At 32.9% G+C, this 16986-nt stretch overlaps 1 protein-coding gene across 1 annotated transcript; it reads left to right on the top strand.

Annotated features, from left to right (window-relative positions):
* The first annotated feature begins 11323 nt into the window (after nt 1-11323).
* Nucleotides 11324-13521, top strand: LOC128163483 (tripartite motif-containing protein 3-like). Its single transcript, XM_052827098.1, has 2 exons — nt 11324-11396; nt 11679-13521. The coding sequence occupies exon 2, from the start codon at nt 11713-11715 to the stop codon at nt 13360-13362; it is 1650 nt and encodes a 549-aa protein (XP_052683058.1). The 5' UTR covers nt 11324-11396; nt 11679-11712; the 3' UTR covers nt 13363-13521.
* Nucleotides 13522-16986: the final 3465 nt, after the last annotated feature.

Raw genomic sequence — 16986 nt, 5'->3', positions numbered from 1 at the left:
AAAACTCTCTGCTTACATTGAGAGATAACGACTTTAATTGCTATAAGTGTTCGATAGCGCCGCTTTGGCCAATACATATAAGAGTCAATTGATACACAAGCTGAAGGTTGCTCCACAGCTAGTATTGAATTTTCATAATTAAATATGTATACACTTAAGGAACGAGATCTGATATTGCGTTGTTTCTTTAAAACAAGCAGTAATTATTTGAATATTATGTTGGTCAACTTGTAGTAGTTCTTATTAAGAAGTATTACATTTTTGTATGCATTTTTACGTGCGACGATACATTTCAGTCGCTTTCTGGAGACGATGCAATCGCAAAAAATACAATTATACTCAACTTTTTCGCGTGCGAGAAATTTTCGCGAGGTTCGTTGTTTTGAATATTTCTCACCGCGAACAAGACATCAAATGTCTCTAATATAATTTTATTTTCCATATTACATTGTATTTTTTAAAAAAATTATCGCAGAAAAAAAAATCACCCACTTATAATTGGTTAATCGCGAAATAATGTTATCGCGAAAAAAAGTTGATTTATATTATTGAAAGCATGTTAAGTGCGATTTTAGATACAATTCCTTGTTTTTGATAACGAATAATGATTGATAAACAAAAAATGATTAATCAAATGAAATCTGTAATTATTATTTGACGGTGTTATCAGTTTAAGAGAACTGTGTGTTAAGGGTATGCTTATTATTACGGTATACTAAGCATTTTCCCGACAATGTGTGTTCCTATTATACCGACAAAGACCACCAAAGAAAACAAAAATATTGCTACAGTTTTTTTTGTTCTGCAGAAAGTATGTCAAACCTCAAAACATTTTTTTTTTTGGAATGACAGAAATGATTTAGATATATTATATGCATACATCTGACTTCTATGCGACAGAGATCCGTCCTTAGTTACACAACAGCATTATCTTGCTGGTTTATTGATGAATCTTGTAAGTTCCAGTGTATAATTGTAGCTCAGTATGCATATCAATATGATTATGATATATCAATATGAGAGAGAGAGAGAGAGAGAGAGAGAGAGAGAGAGAGAGAGAGAGAGAGAGAGAGAGAGAGAGAGAGAGAGTTGATAGAAAAAATATATAGGCCTAAAGCAAATCAATTTATTTATTCCTAATACATTTTGTAAATTAATTCAAACATTATATTTACATCTAATCGCAGGAAACCCATGGCCTGTGTCATACAGCTGTATACACTTCCTTAAAGGATATCTATTCCTTAGCAAAGATATATATATATATACGTGTACAGACTTTATATATACATCAATTTAACAGCGCATTCATACACTTACATGAATTATCTTAATATTATAATCCAAAATACTGATGCTGAATCAGATTTATACGTGTATAATAAATTAAACCTACATGTAACATGATCAATATACATGTATAGGGACCTCAATATTAATTTACAATATCTCGGTTGTTAATAATTCATCAATACACTAGCAATTCTCCATATTTTTCTTCCCAGTTCTCAATTAAGTGACCAATATTCTGTTATTATCAGATAATTCAAGGATAAAAATATATATTATATATATACGTGCGGGCGTACGTGTGCTTTGTTGGGGGATGTCAGTCGTTTCCATGAAATTATTGATGGAAGTAGAAGCTTGCGTGGGTGACCATTCTCATTGGATTTTTTCTTCTTTTTTTTTTTGTTTACTCGATCCTTCACCTTGAATCCATATACTAGTAGGCGCTTGCTTCTGTGAACATGTTCAGTCCATACTGTATACAGGGAAATATTCGCCCCCGTTTTATTTTAGCCCCTCTTTCCCTCGTTGTCAAAAGGTGAATTTAAGACTGGGCGAATTTTATATTGCAAATAATCTCTTTGTTAATACAACTGCATCTGGATGAATTCAAGACGTGGCGAGACTGTTTGCAATTGTTAAAGGGCGAAAATAACATGGGACGAAAATTACCCTGTACACATAAAAAGTATAATATCACATCTAATTACGTGAAGTACTTACCCCCTTCAGTGAATTACAATAATTTTGAAACGAAATATTTAGCATCACTGTCCTCTACGATAGTTGACATACAAAATGATATATATGGCGACATTGCTGCTATTATCTGTTTTCTTGGGGGGGGGGGGGGGGGGGGGCTATATACTAAAACAACTTCTAAGCAATACTCGCCGAACAGAAAAATCTGCTTTCATTCTTTGTGCAAAGATATTCACGAAATAGTATACTAGTATATGTAATGAAGACTGAGATTCAGGTATGGATCAAGAAATTTCATCCCAGAGTTAGGGTTCTCGGGGACGAATTCTGTTCGGTAGGGGAAGAGAGACCTTGTTTTGCCCACTTAATTTATTACTATTTAGCTACGTAATTTGAATAAGTTTGAACTTTCCATGGCCTGGGGTGAGGGGTGGGGTGGGGGTGGGGGAAGCCTGACCACCCCGCCCCGACACCTCTAGACGATTTATCTTAATTTAGCATATTCTGGTGGCACCCTTTAATAGTTTATTTCTAAGGAGAAAATATACGTGTATTTCTGTTCGCTTTCTTTTATATCATAAAAGCGATTCATATGGAATTGTTCTCAGTTCGCCTACACTGTTTAGCAATGGTTGTACGGAAACTTTAACTTCTGTCTCTCTATTCATGTGGTGAACGTATAAACATTGATATTCATCACGCAAAACACACAAAAACCCAGTAATAAAGTTTATTACTTTTTAAAGTTATCATTAATTGCATTGCAAAAACATAACAGCATGTGGCCAAAGAAATAAAAACGCAACAGAAAAATCTAACCAAGGTACATTTATTTACAGAACATACCAGGAATATTTAGATTCATCAATACATGTAAGCCCCCCCCCCCCCCCCAAAAAAAAAAATTAATTAAAAAAAAATTAACATAGATCAATCGATTCAAAACACTCGGCATATATAAAGAATTAAATCACCCCCTCCTACGCGACATCTTGTGATCACTCACAGATAATAAAACAATGGCTATGGGGCCAATTTATCAGAAAGGAACCGATTTTTTGTTTATTGATATCATTGTATGATTAAGTGTGTGATTTCTCGTGGAATTAATCATCTTGTCAATTCTCCGCGACTTTTTTGTTCATCACCGTTTTATTCAAGGTATCATATTACGATAAAAACGTATTTTTACATTATCAACATACATAAATGTTTTCATAATCGCGGTGGTGTTTTCCATTTCCAGATTATTGGAGATCGTTTTGTAATCGCATCGATTTCTTTTTTACATTCAATACATTTTTCCAATTTTATCCAGTACTTTTTTCGTTTATCAAAGTGTACTTCAATACCTGCGATAATATATATTTTAAATTAGCTAGTTCGTATAAGAACTGTTCAAAATAACTTGATAATTTGCACTGCTGTGTTTTCATGGGTGAAAAAAATATGAATACAATTAAATTACGAAAAATTTCCTCCCATAAAAAAATCCAGCTGATCTGCAGAGTACAGTCAGACAAATGTTTCATTCTCTGAAAGTAATTTGTCCGAATTTTGTTCAAACCGGAATCCCTCCCGAGGTTTATGATGAAATAAATAAAATTCGTAATAAGTTAAAATGCCTTGGCGACTACAGATCCTGTACCATCAGTCGGAGAACTTCCGTGGTTCTACAATTAGTTTCCAACTTGTACTTCCTGTCGATTGATAAAAAAATGGAGTCTCCCGTACTTAACAACGTTGTACGATCTGCGACCGGATGTAAAGCGAATTGTAAATAAGTTCGAACATCATGCCTTCTCTTTTTTTTTGCGAAACCTTGAGCTTTTAATTGCTTTAAAGTAAAGAAATCATAAATTGAGAGTGACCCTTTAATTAAACATTATTTTGATTGCATACTCGAAATTAAAATTGGTAATGGATGAACTTTATTTTGTCAACAGAAGATGCAAGTTTAATATGATGCTTGTACTGACTGTAATTATGGTATTTACGATTTACAAGGATTAAAAATATTAAAGAAATATGTAAATAGATGTAAAATGAATAGATTTTAAAGTGCCAACAGAACGCCTTAGCTTAATCTCAATCGTACGATTTCTGCAACTAAAGTACACGTGTGTTGTCCTTTTCAGCAAAAGTCATGCATTTACATTATAAATTAAAAAGTGTTCGCCACGTGATTTTATTTTTATGACGCCACGAGAGTTTTTTCGGTTTCGGGTTATCTGATCATGCAGACACATTGATTATTATATCATTTTAGCGTAAATGAATGTAACATCGACATTGATTTAACCACGCCTAGAAAAATTCATTAAAGAAAGTGATCTACGGCATTTGCCACACCAACACGTTTCATTAGAAATAAAGGGTATTTTGTTTTGAAGTTATAAAATGTACCAAAAAATTGCAAATATTCGTACATCAAATTAGAAAGATAACTTGATGGAAATGATTTTCTATTTTTTTTCGTTTGATTTGATGACTTTGGATTCTTACTTCATGATCCTAAAAATTCAAAAGTCAAATTAAAGCTTATAAACATGAATATTTTGACTAATCAGTTGGAGTCCTTTTCAGAAGACTATAGATTTGTTGGGGTTTGTGCTATAAAGTCTTTTAACCTTGATATACAAAGACTGATTGCTTAATTTGTTTTTAGTGTTGTTGAATCGATCATTGAGTTATAGAAATTAAAACAGCATGGATTATCTAAGCTATATTGTATGTCGAAATGGTACTCGCATATTATATATTTCATTTAAGATCAGCATCATATTTTTTTCTTGTTTTGATACTTTATAACATAAAAGCACTCAAAAACCAAATGCGTTTTTCCAAAATACACATATATATGCCTAAAAACCAAATCAACACAGATGCCCAAACGTGGACAACATACATACATCGTACCAAAGTTCCCAAATCTTTATATGGAGTGCGGACGCACTGGACACCATAATTATACATGCATACATCAATGCCGATGGGGGAGAATGCGTAGAAAAATATAAAGAATGTTCTAAGTTAGCGCATAAAACAATTCAGAACCGTGTCGTGTCAAATCTAATATTTGGGGGGTATCTTTATTGCCTTGGCGATCTTTTGAACAGAATCTCCCATCCTCGGAGATTTATACTGAGCCATTCATCTGAATATCTGACTCGGTCAGCATTTTATTCGTCCGATGTTTTTGTTTTGCGTTTTTTGCGTTGCATTCTTTATTTTTAATATTTGACGTCACGCATTTCCATTGGGAATAACGAAACACTTTAAGATTCCATTTCTTCTTTGTTGTTGATTTCTTTCGGTGTAGAATGTATTTAACACGCTATATATGGAGTCGTTTGCATCTTTATTTTGAAGAAAAACGTATCTTCCAAGTATGCAGACGGCATAACTGAATCAAGGTAGAATCAATTATCGAGGGGAATCTCTTCAACCAGTGCCCGAACTAAAGGATCTATTGGCTCCAAGAAGCCAGTAATTCCAGGCCTCGCCGTGCTATATCTCTAAGTCGATTGATCAGGGAATGATAGATTATTTATTTGTACACAACTGTTAAGCGGGGGTTTTGCCCGTTTATTTAAATTGGTTAAGTCTATATACATTTATATCAATTCATATAAGATCTTTAAATTAAAAGGAATTGGCGCAAGTATTGCTGTTTAAGTCGCACGGTATAAATAAACATTCTTGACTGAGCCACCCCCCAACCAAAAAAAAAATAACCGCTAAAGGTACATCAATTCAAGGGTCAGAGAAATTTAGCCCTCAACGCTTTTTGAATTATCATAGGTGGACGCACTTTAAGTTTAGGTCTTACCTGTTTTTATTTGTTATTTGTAAGAGTTAAAGTAACAAAAAACAGCAACATAAAAAATATGAAACATGTGCCACTATGAGGGATAATATAATTTTTTTATAACGCTTTCTTGGATAACCCGGTGTATGAGCATCATAAACATTTATTAATAAAAGTACAAGACGTTTTAAAGTGAGAATAAGCGTGAAATTATATAAATATCAAACAATATGAATTCCTTACCTTATTTCTCAATTCCCTTAGGTTTAGAATGCTTTATTTAAGTACGGGGGGTTCAATTCTGAAATTTATCTTATCTCACTGACAACTAGTCCGGAATTTTCATGACGGTTTGAGGTTCCGTGGTGTATTGGTTTTGCAGGTATATGTGTTGTTTTTTTTTTTGGGGGGGGGGGACATGTAGTTTTTTAAGGTGCTATGTTTTAACTAAAATTACGTGAAAAAAATCATTTAATGATGATTTAAAAAAAAACTATTTTAATTTGATTCGAGAGAGAGAGAGAGAGAGAGAGAGAGAGAGAGAGAGAGAGAGAGAGAGATGATGTCTTCAATATGTTTCCTTGTTATGAACTAGTCATCTTGAAGTACACGTACAATTATTTAAGGCAATTATTCCAGAAGAAACTCATCCGACACAGGATGCATTCTATGAAACACATCTATTAAACAATTCTATCACAATGGGATCCCTCAGGATAAAAGCTAAGGGGCTAAATTCAGATAATGTACTTTATAGGTTCATCTTCTTCAAGTATGACAAATTGTATCTCAATTTCAGTGTAAGTGAAAACGATACTTTTGATTAAACCTTAAAGTGGTTGTAACCTAATTTATGCACTTTGCACTATTACCGGGTAAGTAGGTCATCTAACGATATTTTCAAAACCGGTTCTGCTTTAAAATCCGGTGCATTTTTTTTTTAAAATTTTCATGCAAGACTAAAAAAAAATTAAAAAAGGAAAACAAAAAACACCCCCCCCCCCCAAAAAAAAAAAGAGTAACCCCCTCCAATAAAGTCATACCAACAACAAAACCAGTATTCAATGACATCCTTAAAAAGTTTGAAAGTGAAACCGATTTCCTTTTTCATTATAGATAATAGAAAATCATCATAAATATCCATTCGGTGCTAACTTTTTTTTTTTGGAAGGAGTAGAAAGGAAGGAGCTTCAATAAAAGATTCACATGGTTTTTTTTAAAATCTAAAATAGAGGTCTTAGAAAATGAAATACAGAAAACGTTCCAAATTTCCAAACAATTAAGTACGAAGTCGAGCCCCCCCCCCCTCCCCCCCCCCCCCTCCCACATCTCAACTCGAGGAAACTAACATCATAAAGAAAGAAATTAACATGATCCGGATATAGCGCCATTTATCTCACGACGTTTCTTTGCACTGTAATGCTCCCTTGAATTAGCCAACCCATCGCTCATGTTATTTGAGAAATTTCTTTCAATTTGTTCAAACAGAAGTCGTGGAGCGATCATTTAAAGTTTTCTTTTATGCTTTTTCCCCTGAGCACGGTTTATCTATCGCTTTTACCTCTGAGTACCGAGGGACAAATTTTCAGAGAATTCCAGTCGAACGCACTTGAGTGGATTTGAAAAAAAAAATGTTGTTCCTGATCATCAATTTTTCTGAATTACGAGGTCCGCATGACACGGGAATAGAATTACTTAACACTCGATAAGAAAACATATTAACGCTAAGCATATAATTTGTTGTATGGCAGAATTTATTGCTTCTCGAAATAAGACAGAAAGAAGAATTTAACCAGAAACCGTAAACATTTAATGAAAATGTGAGCGCATTTTTATTTTTGGTTAAACATTAAACAGCAAAAAAAAAAAAAAAAAAAAAAAAAAAAAAAAAAATCAGAACCAGAATTCTAGACAAAATTTTGTTATATTACAGATAACAAAAGTTTTGACATCAAACGTAATCTAATAAACGGCGACACTCGATGATAAAATGCCCCGGCAGCTTTCGTATTATGAACACATTGATTCCATCTCCATGCAGGTGCGAGCTTGGCGCGTCTGCGACGCCATATCGCAGGAAATGGACACAGAGATATGTATTCCAAAACATTTCCTAATGTTCCCACATTCGGCAAATTTCTAGCCTATCACAGCGATCGAACATAAAGTGTATAGGTTTTACTAAGGATGAAGGTTTGCCTATTTCGTTGTGTATCTTCTCACCTGTATTTATGACATGGGTTTATCTCTTCAGAACTTCCGAACTTTATCTGAGATAAAACGGCTATATAGACGGAGAGAGGATGTCAATGCGATAAGGCAAATCTGCATCAACTTGTTACCATGTTTGTGTGTGTGTGCAGATATTGTTTGGAGGGAAAAAAACATTTTTGAAAAAAAGTATATCGGTTATGAAAAGAACAAAAGAACAGACTTGTTGGAACCCAATAAAATAAAATCTGGTTATTATAACAACTGGGCGGCAATTGACTGACTGTTATCAGGAATTTTCTTTGTTTTCCTGTTTTTTATGACTTATTTTTTCATATCTCTTTTTTGTTGTTGTTGCTGTTCTGTTTGAGCGAAGAAATCTCTTTTATATGTGCGCAAAATTATGTTCACAACGTCAGCTAAGAGGGCATGATTGTTGTCGCCATTTTTAAGCTATTTAAATTTCCTTAAAAAGAAGAGTTCTATATAAAGATATAGAAAAAAGTCAAAATTTTAAAGCTCAAATATTTAACATTGGTTTCTACTAAATGATTTATGACCTAAAATTCGTTTCTAAAATATCAAGAAAGATCTGATGGATAATTTTGGTGATCAGAGGCACGTAGCAGAGATGGCTGCACCCCCCCCCCCCCAACTTTTTTGCGCATACAAAATATTGAATTAACATGGAGTTGCCTCCCCCCCCCCCCCCCCACTTTTCTGTGACTATGTAAAAATATTGGATAGAATATAAGGAAATAAACAGTGGAACGGAATTGAAAAGTACCCCCCCCCCCTTCCACCACGGATTAGGATTTTCAGAATTTTGGAAAGTAACCTTTTTCCTTTTTTTATTTGATTATTTGGATAAGTCTGCCCCCCCCCCTCCCACTTTCAAAAACGATGCTACGTGCCTGGATCATTCAGCCTCCTCAAGTAATTTTTTTTTTTTTGTTTATTTTGTAGGAAGAGAGCCCGAGGTTTGAATATCATTTTTCATATTAATTCAATCTTTGATCGAACAACTTCCCCACATCTATTCACATATATCTAAACGGTTTTATTGCTAAATAAACAATGATACCGTGACTTTATTCAAAAAATACGTTTTTATAGATATGTTACAGTCTAAAAGCTATGACAAAAGAATGTTTTATACGAATTATAAAAGGCTTTCTAAATACTTTAATTTGTAACAACTTTTGTTCAAACCTTAAGTGTATACTTGTGCTTTTTTCATAAGAAGCACAAAACAGTTTTGTAATTTAACCATATCCTTGCAAATTTTTTCCATCGCGTACCAGCCAGTAATATTAAACCATACAATAGAAAATACACCCATAAGACACATAGAAACTTAAAATAACTTTTGAAAATACTTTCTTTCAGAAAGAGTTTTAGAGAAAAAAAAATAACAAGTCCACATTTCTTCTGTTTAACTATAAATCTACCTTTGTCATGGCACATCTTTCTCAAATAAACAAAACTAGGAAATAAATATCGATATTTGTTTATAACATTGTTATTTTGTTTTTAAAACCATTTATATTTTAGTATTTATGTTTACCAATTTTAACGTTAATTTAAAGAAGTTCTTGCTTGTGAATTATCAGATGCTGTGGATGCGATTACTTATTTGTGTTCAATATCTTGTCAAAAGGAGTTTATTTTGAACATCGATTTAACAAGACCACATTTTCATACCTTATGTACGCAGCAACTGAGAATATGCCAGAACCATGCAATTGATATAATAACTTCAACGCTTTTGACACTTCAGTTCTTAATTCGTTTCCTAAATACAAAAGTTGGAATTAGCAGTATACATATATTTATTAGATACCAAAAATTGACATTTATTCTCGATTATGAGCATTGCAAACTTCGTTTTTGACCGGAAATAAACTTAAGACTTTTGCAATTATGTACCTTAAATTAAATGTAATGCATACCACGGTTTATAAAATAAGAATATGAATATATAAAATATGAATTAACAATTACCTTTATTCTCTATTGAATGATCATTTCATCTTGTTTTAGAAAATTCCACAATGGAATAGAAAGTCTTCCTCCGAACTGTCCGAATTTGTTCCAATGCAAGTATAATTGATTTCGATGATGATTATTTTTTATCGTTGTAATTATTTACTCTTTATAATCATTATAGAAACTAAGCAATTTTTATTTTCTAATCTTATTAACTATAATTATGCTTGGTGGTCAACAATTAACTCCTCAAATCTATCTTAAACTTTTAGAGAAGATTTTTTTAAATAAACTATTATAAATATACAGCTTAGTAAAGAAAAAATCCAAATGGATAAGTAATTTATAATCAAAATTTGTCTCTATCTTTATACATAAAGCTCTTCTTCAGGAGAATAAAATAGTCTACAAATATCAATAACTCAATAACCTTCAAACCCTTTTCAGATAAAAATCTTACCAATTCATGTATTTGTTATTTAATAGCGAAAAACCCATATAAATATGCTGTAAAATTTAAATATTACCTCATTATCTTTATACAGTTCTCTTCTTTTTTTTAAGAATGACCTTGACCAACAACCCCTGTAAGGAAGCTGGGTGGTTAACTTATTACCTCTCAGATCTACCTTAAAGTTAAAATATTTAGATGTGGTCTAGGTTAGAAATATTCCAAATAAATCAACTTTGATTACTGAATATTTTTCCTTATCTTTATTTAGAGCCCTTCCTCTCAACAAGATTAATGTAGTAATAGCCAGAAACATTTATTCATCTTAATTGAGTTTTCCCTGTTGTGAAATAAAAACGGAGGCTTAGGAAAGAAAGCTAACTCTAACCTCACATCTGCAGCTTGCTCTAAGAGGCTAAAATACTTAAAATTAGTTACCTTAACTTTTTTTTAAACTGCATAAATTCCGAAATCATATACCGTAATTTTGGTTGCTCTCTCTTCGTTCATAACGACTGCTTGTCATCATATTAATCAATGTTTATTAAGTTTTTTTAATTATCTTAAACAGTCGAAATTTTGTTACATTTACAGATTCTTTCCATACTATGTTACATGTATCCATGATAAAAAAAAATGTAAAGGAATAATGCATCAATCTCAAATGAAGTATAATAAAGCCGAGGAATGTTTACAAAAGGAGATGCAAATCCAGAAAGATAATGGGAATACTGAGTGTAAATACGTGAAATACATATTAAACTGATTATAAGAGGTGGGATTGGTCATCAAACGACTTTGGAGAGTTGACACTTTTAAGAAGGAAATAGAGCACTTCCTACATACATTGTAAAACAAACATTCATTGTGGTAAGACATGCACCACTAGGCAAGGAAGTCAGAGATAAATGATGTATATATCAGCCATCTTGAATTGTAGAGGTTTGTAGTTTATGCATGATTCTATTTACGTGTTTTAAGAGATAAAACGTAAAATAAATATATTAGTTTTATTTATAACACAAATTGACCATTTATCGATTTACGAAAATTTTAAATGACGTATAAAAGTTCAAAGTTATGAGTCAAAGAAACGGTCATAGTCAAGAACAATAACTACATGTAACTAGACAGTTTACGATTACTTTCAAAATTTAACTGCAACTAAACTTTTTCTGTTGACTATTATAAACTATGTTTAACTAATAACATTTTTTTCTTTAGGAATTCTCTTATAAGGCTAACAAGTTGTCTGGTAATGGACCCCCGTCGTAGTGCCCAGGATGTGTTACGGTGTCAGCTCTGTGCGTCGCCGGGACCCCCTATGTACTGTGACATTTGTCACATACATCTGTGTAAGAGCTGTGTGGGGGAACATCTCTCCGATTTTAACACAGAACACAAAATCGTGCCATTTGGAAAGCGGGGATCTACTACTCCATGTTCAAAACATTCCTCAAAACTATGTGAGCTTTACTGTGAACAATGCGACAGTCCTATTTGTGTACATTGTGCTTCTTCTAAAGAACACCAAGGTCATAAATTTGTTGACATTTTGAAAACACTAGAACTCCATAAAGCAGTCATACAGAAAGATTTAGAAGAATTAGAGGGCTCCATATATCCTAAATATCAGAAAATTGTATCTGACATCCCAGTTCAAAAAGATGATTTGAGTAAAAACTCACTGGAAGTTTCCACATCTATCAACAAACACGGAGAAGACCTGCACAGAGTAATAAATGTGGTCGTAAAGAAACTGAAAGATGATCTCGGTGAAATGGACTCCAAATACCTGGCTGTCCTAGAAAAACATGAAGACGAAATTATGCACACAATTTCTGATATAACACTAGGCATTGCAGATCTAAAGAAATTACTGGTCTGCCATGATTTAAACCTTGTCTCTGCCTACAAATCCAGGAACGCTGAATTCAGAAGACTGCCTCCTAAACTGACTGTTACCTTACCAAGTTTTGCCCCTCAGAAGATAAACAAAGAACTGATTTACAAACAGTTTGGTTTCTTGAAATCGTTGTCCATCGAAACAGAAGAACATGGCTACACATTAGATTTTCCTAATGCGGAGCACTTTCCCTCGAATAGACCGTTCATGGACACTCCTCAGATTATCGCTGAGATAACCACTGATTATTATACCCGGAATGTGTCCTGTCTGAGTGATGAAGACATCTGTATAAGTGGTAGCAACAACATTATGAGATTGTACAACCTACGACGGGGACTTGTGAAGTCAGTGCAAACCAAGTCAGGGAACGCGCCAAATGACATAGCAGTGACAAGGAGTGGGAATATAGTTTATACTGACAAAGTTGATAAAACTGTTAATGTTGTAGACAATAAAGTGATCAGACTTTCGGGATGGAGACCTTTGGGTGTCTGTACTTCCTCCGCCGGTGATCTTCTAGTTACCATGGTAGGCGATAATGAGAAACAACAAACAAAAGTTGTGCGTTACTCTAACTTCAGAGAGAAACAATGTATTCAGTTTAATGATGATGGACAAAATCTTTATTCATCAGGCGAGAGTACCAAATATATCAGTGAGAACAGGAACCTTGATATCTGTGTATCTGACTATGGAGCCCATGCAGTCGTTGTGGTCAATCAAGCCGGGAAACTCCGGTTTACCTACACTGGTCCTCCCTCTACTCTTAAGGAATCATTCTATCCCCAAGGTATTGCTACAGACAGCCAGAGTCGGATTCTGACAGCAGACCATGACAATAACCGTATCCACATCCTGGATCAAGACGGACAGTTCCTCCGCTACATTGAGATTTGTAATTTACAGCGTCCATACGGTTTATGTGTGGACACCAAAGACAACCTGTTTGTGGCCGAGTTCAAAACTGGTAATGTGAAAAAAATACGATACTACCTGTAAATAAACACTGTCTCAAACTCTTTATGTGAAGAATACTAATGTGTATAAACTGAATATGTCTGTAAATAGCATAAATTGGTAAAACAGTAATGTCTGTGTTGAATTTTATTTTCACGCATTACATAAAAAAATAGATTCAATAAAGAATTGTTACAACTCTGTGTTTTCATTTTATTTTGTCTGCTTAAACATGTCATTATGTGTATCGATTATAGAGGTTTATTTTCTGCTTTTCGGTAGAAATTTTGGGTCATCTTTAGTTCGAAAAGTCTGCATATTTAACATATTTTTTAATATTTAGCAAGTAGGTTTTTTTTTAATAATTTGCCTAAAATAAGTTTATTTCATGCAATTTTTAAAATTTATATCATTGACTCATTCTTTTAATTTTTTTTTCTTCATTTATACGTTTTTTCTTGGCAAGTTTTTAATATTTTGAGTAAAAGTGTGAGGCTTTTAACTTACTTCATTGACGGTTGAATTTTTTGTGCATGAAAGCTACGTTGTATTAGGACCAAAAGGTCAACATTTAGATAGGTTGATAAATTGAATTTTTTTCTCTTAGTTTTTTTTATTTTATATATTTACTTTAATTTTAAATAAAGCAAGGTTGTTTTTTGTGCCATGTTTCATACAAGAGAAAAAGAAATGGAGGAAAACCCAGTGTATCTGTAAGTACCACTTTGAGAGCAAAACGTCTATTAAAATGCTTTAGCTGTGTTTGTTGATTTTTACAAAAATACTTCAGCAAAAAACATTAAAGATTCTTTAATGCCGGGAAGAACCTCCTTAAATGTGAATATCACCAAGTATCTACAGACTAGATATGAATGGTTCATAGAGTTTTTATACCAAATAAGGAGATTGTATTTTGAACAATCCAACCTGTATAATATATATTTTTTAAAAATCCTTAAAAAGTTTCTTTGGTGTTTCAGTATGAGGAGAGCAATTACATTGTATTACTGAAGAAAAATACAAAGTACAAAGAATTTAAATGTTCATATAAACATATTCTATATATTAATGTACAAACGCTAGATCAAAAGTTAGATTGCGTAAAATGTTAATATTGTCTACAAGCACGTTACACAACCAGACCGGATTATTTAAAGATTTCCATGGTACATGCAACTAAACCTACTTTGAAGTCTTAGGTCCTTTCCTGCAAATTCGTGGAAATTGTTCTCTCAATGTAGGTTAAATTTCCACTGATCGGGGAAAAAAACCGCAAAACCCCACTAAAAGGCAGTTTACGATTTATAAACTGCGAAGCGGTTTATAAAAAAAGCGTAAACTGTTTCAAACCGTTTTATACCGTATAAAACTAATAAACATTGAATTCATTGCTTATAATTCCATTCTTTTTATCTTCATTGTCGATAAAAACGGTCATTTTACCTCTAAAATGACGTAGAATTGTACAAAATTCAAACGTAACGTCAAGCGTATTGATACCTTTTTGACGTTAGTCTTACTATGACGTAGGCAACATTCTTTATACGAAATAAAAATAATTTTTTAGCCAATCAGAAAGTGCGTTACAACTAGAATTAAATTATAACACCTTATCATGCACCCTAGGGTGAATATTATTGATTATCGAAATTGTACTCAATCAATCACTGTGAGACTTCTTATTATATCTGCGTAAAGTACACAAATACATGGGAGATTCTAACCAAAAATAAATTTCTAAAACTTTTATAAACAATGAATATAAGTACACAGGTACTAGTGAAATAAATAGAAAAAATGTTCGATGATGCATGTAAAAAAATAATTGACTAATTACCTTTGAAATGAATAGTGCCTTAACCTATCCAAGAATGAACAAAAGATAGTCTAGACCCTTACGACTTTTGCGACAGGTTGTATCCTGTCAATTATTCGAGACTAGTCACTTTAATCAGTACACAATTTGAACTTCAGAGATTTTTTAATTTATTTGCACCAAATTGCTTTTATTGGTTCTTTATTTTTAAATGTAATAACTTGATTGTTATAAGCAATTAAATAATCATAAGTGTATGAGAGAGATATAGAGTGCACACGGCTTTTTTTCCCGTAAGGGCAATAGTGCATGTACGACAGAGTTGATGCCTATACACTGATATGAAGCAATTATTAACATCGGAAACATATATTCATGTTTTTCTACCAAGATTATTTACAAAATGATATTATTTTCAAAAAAAACTTAATACTTCGTGCATACCTGATTAGCGTTACTGTAACTTTTTTTTAATTTGAATAAGCAATACGGTTTTTCTCTGCCAAATATGCACTTTTTGTCAAAAGTGCAAAGTCATTTGAAAATTAGCAGGGTGAGATAATTATTTACGGTTTAATGTGCGAAAGGAGGATATAAACAGAATGCAGTCTTATAAACTGTAAGAGCATCTTATAGACTCAAAGTGTACAGACAGCATGATGACGAAAGTTTCTCCATATCGTGACGAGGACGTAAGAAGTAAGATAAATACTATTATTTTATTTAAAGCAAAAATCAGTAGAACTTTTTTATTTCATCTCATTTCAATCTTGGTGTAGATAAAGGACAAAACAATTAAGCCTAAGATACTCTAATCAACATAATATTCGTTGGTTTTTCTTTTATTTTTTCAAAACATTATTTATTTTCTGTCAGGCGGACGTAAACCTGCAGAACATGTGAAGATTGCATTGGCTGTGGTATCAGTATTGTCAGTTGGTATTTTCATCGCTTTCTGTACAGTGCTTAGTTTACTTATCAAAGGTATGTTATTGCTTGCAATTTTAGCTCTACATGAAATGAAATGAAAGTGTTGACGTACTTGTTAGTGTTTCTTTTTACCTCAAGAATATTATTTCTAGAAATCGTGCTATGGTACTTCAATGTTAATTGCTCTTCGATTTGAATCATATATATCAACCAGTAGTAGCCTAATATCGTCGTACCATAATGTTTAGCACAGTAGCTAGGTCCCGGTCTACCTATAATGGTATGCAGTTTAGCATCGTGGGATACCAGAACAAGGCTAACCTACTAGTCAAATAAAAATCACATGACGGCCTCTAATCAAACAAAATATGTTTCTGACATTTTTTATTGTTTAGAATTGGCACAAACTATAACAGTATATATCTTCCTCCCTCTTGCATGTTATAAAAAAGCTCAAGTTTTTCTGACCAAATTGATTTTAAAAAGAATTTGTTTTGGTTAAAAAATTTCTATTCTATTGTAAAAGATGTGACCTTCTCCTCCTTTGTGACCAAATCCTATCCCAAGAATAATGATTTTTTATAAACTTGAATCTACACTGAGGTAGCGCGGGTTATGCAATTTTATATATTTAACATTAAACAATTTTACATTAAAAATGCGGGTTTTTTTAAATTCTAGAAAAATATGCTGAAAGAAACCATCATCTGGGAGGTGGAAGTTTGAATGAAGGTTAGTGTCGAACTATTTTATTCACTGTGATGATTTTATATTGCATGGATTGATTGTACCATACCAACTCTCTGCATTGAGCGACTCTTTGTCTTATACATGTTTGAAAATATTTTGACCCAACATAGTTTAATTATGCGCCCCCTGCCTTAAGTGACAAACGACAAGCGAATGAGAAAAGCGTCGTC

The sequence above is a fragment of the Crassostrea angulata genome, chromosome 9 (assembly GCF_025612915.1).
Source record: "Crassostrea angulata isolate pt1a10 chromosome 9, ASM2561291v2, whole genome shotgun sequence".
NCBI lineage: Eukaryota > Metazoa > Mollusca > Bivalvia > Ostreida > Ostreidae > Magallana > Magallana angulata.
This window is presented reverse-complemented; position numbering and strand designations above follow the sequence as displayed.

Excerpts from the sequence above, each read along its gene's own strand:
- LOC128163483 (XM_052827098.1), top strand. The coding sequence starts at position 11,713 with ATGGACCCCCGTCGTAGTGCCCAGGATGTGTTACGGTGTCAGCTCTGT.